Consider the following 10328-nt stretch of genomic DNA (forward strand, 5'->3'; position numbering starts at 1 on the left):
ATTACTTCTTGTACTTGACACACAGACCTATTGAATGTTCCAGACACTTATTGTTTGACAAGACTACAGTGCTTTCAACTGCTGAGAGCAATTAGCCTACCTTTCTGTTGAAGACATGCATGAAAAGCTAAATGAATAGAAGACTGTTTACAGAATTTCTTGCTGATCTTGTTTCATAATCAAACTAAAGTGGTACTTAGCTAACACTTTAACAGAAACCTCTTGGAAATAATAATGTCCAGCTGGTTGGAAATTTGACGCAGAACGAAAAAGCAGGAACAAATTACACTAGTAAAAGACTCGTTAAGAGCGCTATAATTTTCAAATATTAAAGTTTAATAAGATATCAAAGGACATTGTTTTGTGACCATGTGCTGACCCTTGCCATATAAACAGCATTTGTGACACACATGCAAGGACTGATATATCACAGAACAGTCCTGTTGAAAAGGAACACAATTGAGCTTACTTCATAAAAACAAGGGAATGTACAGTACAGTGGGACGTTTTTCCCCGCTTCCACGGCAGTGCTATGTTCTTGGGGGCTTGGCTGTGTTGATTCGGGTTATCAGTGCCTGCAGCTCCCAGAGCCTGGCCGTCACCCATTGTGGCGGGGGACTTTTTTCAGTCAAGGCCTGTAGTGTTTTCAGGGCGCTTTCCGCTGTCTGGAGATATTTCTCGCACTCTTCCTCTTCGCTCGTCTCCTGTCGGGCACGTTTCGGACATGGCTGAGAAGGAAAGACAAACGTTTGCTCACATTGCCTGTGTAACACTCCAACCTCCAGCAGGCATGTCTAAAATCTGCTGTAGGTATATATATAATACATCCACAAGTATCTCTTGAATGTGTATCCCATACCACCTTACCTTCATAAATACACAACACAATGTCCACTTAATGAAGGTACGAAAGGCCCACCTGTAAGTCAGCTGTAGACTCCTCTCCATCAGCTTCCAGTCTCTTGATGTGTCTTTCAAAAATGGACCTCTCCATTTTTACCCTCTCAAGTCGTTGTTGCTCTGTTTCTTGCACATCAACGGTCTAGATCAAAAGACAGGTCTCTATTACATTCTTCTTTACTGGTAATTGTAAGAATTTCCCATTCAGGACTTTAAGTTTACCTTGCTGAGGAATTTCACGACTTTATTTTTTGTTTCTTCTGATGACAAACTCTGGGAGATCACTTCTTCATGATTAGTTGCCTAATAAATCGAACAAATAAAAAAAAAAAATCAAGACAAGTTTTATGCTATTTTCCTTCAAGCCCCCAAATAATTCAGTGAAACAAGACTGAAAAGAAAAGGCTGTTATTCACATCAACCATTTTACAGATTTTCTACGGTGTAATGAGAATGTGTTGAGACTCACCTCTGCAAATAGGGAGAAGGCCTCTAGAGAGTGCTGGTAGAGAATCCAAGACTCCTGGGCCAGCAGGACACTGAAGAGGCTGCAGATTTTAGGCAAAACCTGGCTCTGTGGGACAAGACACTCCACTCATCAAACAGAAATAGACCCCTGTTTTAAAGCAGTTAATGATCTGGCCCACAGAAAGGTCCAACTGGTGTGATTTTCCCAATATAATTTTTGTTTTTCTATGATGTACCAAAATGAGGCATTTAAATGACTGAAATTAATCAGTGTAACATGTAGATATACCTGAATTTCTGAAGGAATAAACACCTTCCCCATGGATGCCAAAAAGTCCAGTGCTGCCAGCACAACATCATCAGGACACTTGTGTGACAGCAGGGAGCTCAGACACGTCAGAGCCTGAGACGAAAATCAATTACGTATTTCAGTGAAAACACAGTTTCCTCTTACGCGTGACGAGGCTCTCAAAGCTAGAGGAGGTAGTGAAATGAATGGCCATGAAGTTGTGAAGACAGGCTGACCAGGTACCTGGCAGATGATGGGGGAGTCCACTCTCTGCACGAGAACAGCAGAGATGCTAAGGAGCAGACACAGAGTGCACTGAACCGCTGGGTAAGTTTGCACCTGAAATACAGTCCATAAAAACGATGACCCAAACTGCACATTACTCGGACCAAACCAAATCTGTTCTGGCACTGCATCAAAGACGCACATATTCATTTCACACGTTCATCCCGAGAGAGTAAGCGCATGCTTTATTTTTGGCCTTCACATAAAATCTTGCATCACTGTGTCGTGATGTGTCGAGACCTGTTTCCTGCCTTACCTGTTGTGGACACATGCGAGGCCACAGCTGTGTGACCAGTCTCAGGACGGCGGACACACACTCTGAATCTGGAGCTTCGCTTCGAACTACAGCCAGCGAGGAGGAGAGTGCCACATTCTAAAGGAAACAAGCATCCCATCAGTACGGTTCAGCTGCAATACAAGCGTAATGAAAATGCATAATACATACATTCAGTTTACATATGTTTTCACATGGGTCCCTGTTCACAGAGCTGTTTCTGTGCCAAGGCTAATCTGTTTGTTCATTGTTTTGAACTAAAATCTAAGATAAAATAGTGAACTTTAAAAATATGGTGACCATTTGTAGGCCACAGCCTAGTTGAAGCGATCCTAAAATAGCTCTGTGAATACAGGCAAATGTCTACCTAAGCTCTTTTACACCCAGACTTGTTCCCAGTCAGCTATGAATGACCTCTTCATCCCCCGGTTTGTAAATGGCCATGGGAACATGTGAACGGGCACAGCTATTCTTCCTCAGCACTTTCAGGGTCAGGTCCTTGGGTATTGCAACGCTACGCAGTTTATAAGACAGTCCTGGTCTACAAATGAGCCTGTTTACTTCTTGTTCGAGGGCAGGACCAAGGTGACGATATCTCTGCGCTATTGTAGCACTGTGGCCTTTGGCCAACACGGACGTTTCCTATGCTTGTTCAGGGTCGTACGACCTTGAGCCTGGCCCCGGCCTGGTGTCCTCACCACTCTGTCCAGCTCCCCGAGCCTGCAGCCCTTCTCCAGCCAGCTGGTCACCACGGCGCTCGCCGAGCTCGCAATGTCTTCCTCCACCCGCCGCCGGACGTCCTGCGAGAGAGCCCTGAGGAGGACATGGCGCCACACCGGCAGGTTCTCTTCCAGCCTGGGGGGGAACGTCTCCACCACCTCCACCTGAACGCCCACACAGACGAGTTCTCCATAATCGCGTGGCAGGGATGCATTAAACATGCATTATTTTATGGTCTCTTGAAAATGACTAATCTCTGCCCCCCCCCCCCCCTCCGACCTGGTGGTTGGGTGTCATCAGGAACATCATTCGCCTAAGCAGAATAGCCAGGTGGGTCAGCTGGTAGCATTCCCCTGGGCAGGATTTGATCTATTGTGAAGAACAGGTGTTAGAGTTACTAGCAGGTATACCCATACAGCAAACTGCTCCTAAGGAAGCACTTATTCATCTCGTTTCACAAATGAATTGCGTAGAAAACATACTGCTTGAAAACTGGTCTGTGTGCATTCCCCCCTTATGATTTACATGCATCAGGTCATATGTCAAAATGCCTGTTTTTTTCCTGTTCATTACATTACATGATTCAGCCATGCATTACAGGTGTTGGATTTGTGTAAATGTCAGACTTCGCAGAGAACCAGTCCCTTCATGCAGATAATTTGGAAAAAGGTCGATCTGGCCGTGACACAGGGTGGAGGGGTGTGTGTGTGTGTGTGCCGGGGGTCAGCGCCCTCCATGTAACGGACAGGTGTCTGATCCCAGATTAACTGCCACTAATTGTCACCTTTGGCAGGGAGTCTCCAAGAGGCCAGGCTCTGAATTAGCGTGAAGAACCCTCCTGTGTCTCTCCCAGAGAGCTTTAGTTTTGGACATATTCAGAAAAGGTCATCTACATAATGCATTCTTACTCACCAGATGAGCTGTGAGGACCACATGATGTAGACACAATTCTGCTGTTCCATAGCTGTAAAAGAGAATGCCTTTCAGTGCCCACTGCAGTTCAGAAAGACTATGTGGTAAGAACAACAAGAAAAGGAATCCAAAGAGGTAGCGATGTAGCAACAGTCTACAATCTGTGCAAAAGTCACAACTAACCCGTTTTAAGGTAAGAGTGTGTCTGTTCTACTGTAGCTGGAGGAAACTACTGTTAAAATAATTTTGAAACATAACATTTTAATAATCTTGACTAATTATTTGAAAAATAAATGTCAAGGCAGTGTTAAACCCATTGTAGAGCATTTAAGAGTTCAATAAAAAACAACATCTTCACAAGATAAATTTGCAGCACACGTCTGTAAATAGCTGTAACGCAAGCTGACACCTGTCTTGAATTATGGCAGTGCAGTTCAGAGTTCCTCTTTTGAGCTTCTTTTTTGATAAATACCCTAATCACCCTTTTATGAATCTACTCATGTCTCGTATTTCTACACATACAGCTCTCTCTTGTCTGACACGTGTGTAGGTGTTTTCTGTTTAAAGCAAAGCTCACCGCGCCAGGAAGCACCAGATGTCGGTTGCCAGGAGAGCAGTCTGAGTGTCTGGCTGAAGCAGTGCCTCCAGCAGGGAGCGCTCCTGAGCAGAGAAGAGAAGCCCAGTGAGACTGTGTGACCGACCCCCCCCAACTCAGTAACACTGATTTCCAATCAAAGGGCATTTCAGAACAAGCCACACAAGCCCAGTGCACCTCTAAAGGCCTCATGCCCTTTTGCTCTCTTGTCTGAGTCCTCATTCTTTCCTTGTCCCTTCTCATCTCTGCTGTTCTACCACGGACTTGCAAAATGTACTTGCTGAGTTGCGGCAGGAAGCCGAAGGAAGGTGAGCCAAAAAGGAGAAGGGCCTCACCAGCTGGGGGAAGTGTGCCGCGGGCAGCGCAGCGACAAAGGCCGACAGTTGCACGCAGACGTGCTGATGAAGGGTGACATGGCTCTGGGCCTGCCCGTTCATCATCAGCCCTGGCACCAGCACTGGCAGGGCCCTCTCCGCGGAGCAAGCCCGAAAACTCTGGAACAGGGCCTGGAAGACAGACAGCCTGGCAAGGCCGGCCGGACACAGAGAGCAGGACCAAAGCAGGGGTTAGCGACCATCTGGTTTACAGGGGGGCATGTACAGCGGCGCCGAGTGGCACGCCTGGCGAGCGGATTCGTACTTCGGCGTCTCCTCTGGGAACTGGCTGCCTTCACACCACAGGCGAAGCACTTCCTCTGGCTGCGAGAGGAGCTTGCCTGTGATGTTCACAAGCAGGAGGCAGTGAGGAAACACAAGCTCTGGACTGGACTCTGGATTAATAAAGAACAAAAAATAAAAAAACGGAAAAACATCACAATGAATGCCAAGCCATACTAATGGAGTAATATAAGCTACGACCCTAATTAATTTGGTCCATACAGTACACATACACACAGTACAGTACACTACACAGACAGCCTCTGTTATCAAGGGGAGGAAAAGGCATGGGGCAGTGCTGAGCGAAGCTGTACTGTATGGGACAGATACCATTCTATTCAGCCACAAAAGCAGTTGCATAAGCAGCCTGTGCTGAAAGGAGCCGTCGCCCCCGTCCATCGCAGCACGGAAACGCACTCACGCTGCTTCTCTGCCAGCACTGCCTCGGCAAAGGGTCCGAAGGCCAGCAGCTGGGCGACGAGGGCGTCCATGGCGACCAGCACCGCGCCGTTCAGCTCGCTGTAGTGTGTGGAGGAAACGGACGGAGACCAGAGGCTGGGGGGGAACTTGCTGGAGAGCACAGTACAGCAGTTGAACTCTCACAGAGATTTACGAGACCAACACCATTTACACAGAAGGCATCAACAAATGTAACAGCGACTTACAGGTTACAGACAGCTTAAGTATTTGAGGAGGGGGGTCATAAATCATAGCTTCCCCTTTTATCTAATCAGCAAATGACTTAGGACTAATCAGCTTAAACTTAAACTGAACACTGACCAATCAGCAACTAAATTCCAGATGAACTATGTTCCAATCTAAATAATTCAATAACAGGAGGAAAATAACCTGCCCCTTTAGCCCTGAAGAACAAGAGTTGTCCATCTTTTAGATGTTAAGCACAAATAAGAAAATGCATTCTTATGTCAAGAGAGCTGTGGTACAAGTTAGTTCAGTTACAGCCTCTACAGTTAAGCTCAGCTGAAATTGATCCAGAGAGAGAAATCAGTTTCCTTGAGGTAACTATTAAATCACCTGAATATCTGAAGGTACAGATGGTGAAGCCGGCTGCAAGACTTGGCCAGAAAAGCTTTAAATTCCTATAGGAGAGACAGCTGTTAGAACTGAATTACATGAGTATGTTTTCAACAGTAACAGCTAAGATTGAAGGAATTTAACAAATATTTTTTCCTGCATAGGTGATTTGTGAGGTTTCCTTAATCAAACTGCAAGTATCTCATTAAATGGTGCCTTTGTTTTTATTAAATATTATTAAAAAGAACCACTGTGCAAACTGGCTTTTAGCTGAGATATTTACACAAACAAGCAATTGATTGATGCATCACTGTATCCTTACTAAATCACTCCAATGAGACAAATTAGAGGAAATGTACTGCTCTTATCTAAATAGATCATTTTAGTCAGTCTGAATATTTAAGCCTAAGGCATCTGAAAAATGAACACAAATTTTCCAAATCTAATTACAATATTCTGTATATATATAATATTGTATTAAGCTTATAATGATCACAGGGCTATAAATATGCTGAATTAAAAACCCTTTCACTTTATTACCTTTATGTAGTGAACTAATGTGTTGGCAAAAAACCTACACATCTTCGTTGTTTTCTGGAACAACTTGTATTCGGGATTCTGCAGACTCTCCTTTGGAAGACAACAGAGAACACCTCAGAGCACTTCACAAGGCAGCACACATCACAGTTGTGGATAACATTAAGTAAATTACAAAGTGCTAAGAACCCATATTGTTTTGACAACCTCTTTACTTTCTTGGGAGTCCCTGCTCTTACATTAAGACTGGTCTTTGATCAGGCCATGGGCTTCTCAATGGAACACATGGAAAGCAGTGGATGTCAATGATGCAATAATGTTTTTTTTTGTTTGTTTTTTTTGCAGCGGTCTTGGATGTTCGTACCTGCGGCACGGACTGCTTCATCTGCTCAGCGAGCTCCAGGCAGGTGCGAAAAGCAGCCAACAGGTCGTCACACAGACAGGACACGATGTCACAGTGACGCAACTGCTCCTCCACCAGAGCCTGGTACTTCACACTTTGCCTGCAACAATATCCCATCAGCCATTGCTCTGTGCAAAATCTTATATGTGGCAAATAACACTATGACTATGCTAGCCCACCAGGGGGAGGTGCTAAATGCTTGAGCACCTGGCTGGGTATTAACTTGATCAATTTTTTTGATTATTTTGCAAGACAAAGAATACAGTAGACAATATAATACATTCTAAGAAAAAAGACACCAGCTATGTTCCTGTTACTAGGTTCCAAAAAGGCAAGGGAAGGGTCAACATTGCATGCACTTGTGCTTCAGGTTTTTATAACAATTAAACAGGTCACCCCAATGCAGTATGAATACCAAAGATGCAATATAATTGGTTGTACACTTACTTAATAATAAACTTCCATGTGTTGGCATGCAAGGCAATGTCCAGGTTTGATATTACAGAGCATATTTCCAGCAGACTATGAATCACTGCAGAAGATAAACACAGCATTATTCAGAAATTGTTAAATTAGAGATTAGTGTGCCAATTATGGAGATAGGAGGGCATAGTGCTGGCAAAAAGAATATTTAGGCTAACAATGGGAAACTAACACTGTCTAGAGTCAGAGTCCTGATGAGTGACTTTTTCATTAGCAACTGATCAACACATGGTTAACAGGACAAATGAGTTCTCAATAAAATAATTACAAGAGTTAAGAGATGACCCTCAAAGACTGGAAGTATCAATCCCCAATCTATTAAACAGCAGGGGAAAAATGCAAGGTACTCTTAATGTGTGTTATATGAGACAGCAGTTATGACTACTCTATTCTGTCTTCACAGACTCACCTGTCACAATGTCGGAGATGTCCTCCTCAGAAGCTGTGTTTTCTAAGGCTATCCTGTCCAGTAGTTCCATCAGGCCCTTCTGAAGAGAGTACGCTTCTTTAAACAGGGCTTGCAGCAGATCAGTGACCAGAGACAAACGCCCATTGTAAACAGCTTCACTTTCCTGGAAAAGGAGGGTTTGAGGGACAGGGGGGTCAAACACAGACTGCCATGTACTATGGACCAAAGAGATTTGAGTGACATGTGCATTGTATGACTGAGAATGTAACCAGTTTGTCAGTTTAAACCCAGAGCAGGACACATCATTGTTTGAGCTGTAGCACAGATATTTACCTAAAAGAGTTTCAGAAAATATCATGCCGCACAGATGGATATGGAAACATAATGTGTAAAGTCTAAGTCATCCTGATAAAGGGCTCTGCTAAATAAACAAACAATGTTACATCGGATTTCTCAGTAGCCTATTACCTTACAGTGTTGAAAGGTGTCCTTCAGGACCTTCAAAATGCAGGAAGGTAATGAGCGAAAGTTCTCTAGAGCTGGAGTGCTCTCCAAAGAGCACAGGTGTCGAACACAGCCAGACAGAGCTTCCAGTATTTGCACCATGATCTGTGGGGTTTAAAAACAAGTTTTTTGGGCTCACTTAAATACCAGACTAGCCAATCTAATTGAGATACACCAGTTAAGACATGAAATAGAAACCTCCTGTTGCATTACAACATTCACTCTCCACTACACATTACAAAAAATGATGCAGCATTCCAGCATGGCAGCAGTTTGCTGAATGATGCCACAAAGGTATCTACTTGCCTGGCACAGAGTGACATCCATTACACATCTCAGGGGTTATATTGCCCCAGTAACACAGAAACAAACCAACCCCAACACATCAGTTACCTGCAGAGTATTCCTAAGAAAGGCACGCAGCTCTGAGTTCTGACTGGACAGTCCTCCAGCTTGGCTTGAAATCTCTTCCATTAAATTCCTGAACATCTTTGCTGCCTGTGAAAAATTGGCAAAGTGGCAGATGAGTTTTATGATGAGTCCTTTTATCACCATAATCTTACCACGTTCTGCAGGGAGACAAGACATATTCACCTTAGGTAAAACCTTGGAGAAGCACTCTTCCTCCAGCTGGGACTCATTCAGATGGGGCAGAAACATATCTGTGATTACTTTCAGGATGCCTGCAGAAGACACCGACCCTTGTGATTGTTGTTATCAATGCTGCTAACGCTCCTTGTGGTTGTATGCAAATCGAATGTTATTTTGTTGAAATGTAAAATCTAACCACTCGCTGACATGACTTACGTATTTGTTCGTCCCATTTGTCACAATGGAAATGCATGGAGTACACGAGTTAAAGATCACATTCAGTGATTTCTTTTGACATTCTGTTTAATAATCTAAAACAAAAGTCATTTTTATGAACAATTATTAAATTTGAAACAAAAAAAGTCTATGCTCCCAAATGATGTCTGCCCTTTCTTCAAATGTCTCCAACTGCGAGAATTTTAACCAGTGCATTTTTGTGCTTCTCACTTTGCATCACAATAAGGCGTTTAACTCATATGGATACTGGACAATTAGGACTACATTGTATGCACCTTTGAGATTAAAGCAAACCATGGGAAGTGACAGCATTCACCATAAACTGGGAGCAGATCAATGTGATGCCAGATTCAAAGTCTGCACTTTAAAAGCCTTTAAAACTTACGCAACCCCCGACAGTTGTGTTATGAGATTTGTACTGTTAGTGAAAGGATATGATAAGCTTGGGCAGGACTGACTTGACCTCCTGTCGACATGTTTCTTCGCACCACTGGGTGACCTCTTCCAACAGAGTGGTCTGGGACATTGTCGTACGTAGCTAGCAAGGTAGCCACAAACCAGTCTGCAACAGATTGATGTCGGCACATAACAGCGTTTAGTACAGTGCGCTAACCAGGCCAGCAACAGTGGCTGTAGCTTAAAAATAACTGTTCTATGCAGTAAGTAGAACCCATTCGTCCCCCCCCGTCAAGTTAACGTCGATAACTTGACAGACTGTCTACCATTACGATTTCTGATGTAACGCTGAAGTTAGTCTACAAATCTAAGATTAAAAATAGGTACTACCACTACGTAAAAGTTGAGTGAGACTTTGTAAGGTAACGTTAGCTAATCAGAGAGAATTCCGTAATAATAGCCACCTAGCTAAGTAACCGATGTCTCTTGTCAACCGCTCACTTGTTAACTTTACTATATGTAAAGTTACCGCTAGCCAAAGGCCTAACTTCAGGACGCTGAAGGTTATCTTTAAAAAACAAAGGATCTGCACGCTAGACAGCCTTACCGAAACGAAAGTAAATGCCAAGTTAGC

At 43.8% G+C, this 10328-nt stretch overlaps 1 protein-coding gene across 1 annotated transcript; it reads right to left on the reverse strand.

Moving 5' to 3' along the window:
- Window positions 1–508: 508 nt before the first annotated feature.
- On the reverse strand, window positions 509–9317 carry c2h1orf112 (chromosome 2 C1orf112 homolog). Its single transcript, XM_036522083.1, has 23 exons — window positions 9278–9317; window positions 9065–9153; window positions 8864–8968; window positions 8435–8575; window positions 7967–8129; window positions 7522–7606; window positions 7036–7174; window positions 6675–6764; window positions 6135–6199; window positions 5521–5669; window positions 5083–5212; window positions 4779–4965; window positions 4426–4508; window positions 3849–3900; window positions 3216–3305; window positions 2915–3100; window positions 2199–2315; window positions 1901–1996; window positions 1658–1771; window positions 1370–1474; window positions 1123–1203; window positions 920–1042; window positions 509–728 (listed from the first exon to the last, which is right to left on the reverse strand). The coding sequence occupies exons 1-23, from the start codon at window positions 9312–9314 to the stop codon at window positions 531–533; spliced, it is 2625 nt and encodes an 874-aa protein (XP_036377976.1). The 5' UTR covers window positions 9315–9317; the 3' UTR covers window positions 509–530.
- Between the last annotated feature and the right edge of the window lie 1011 nt (window positions 9318–10328).

This window comes from Megalops cyprinoides, chromosome 2 (assembly GCF_013368585.1).
Source record: "Megalops cyprinoides isolate fMegCyp1 chromosome 2, fMegCyp1.pri, whole genome shotgun sequence".
Lineage (NCBI taxonomy): Eukaryota > Metazoa > Chordata > Actinopteri > Elopiformes > Megalopidae > Megalops > Megalops cyprinoides.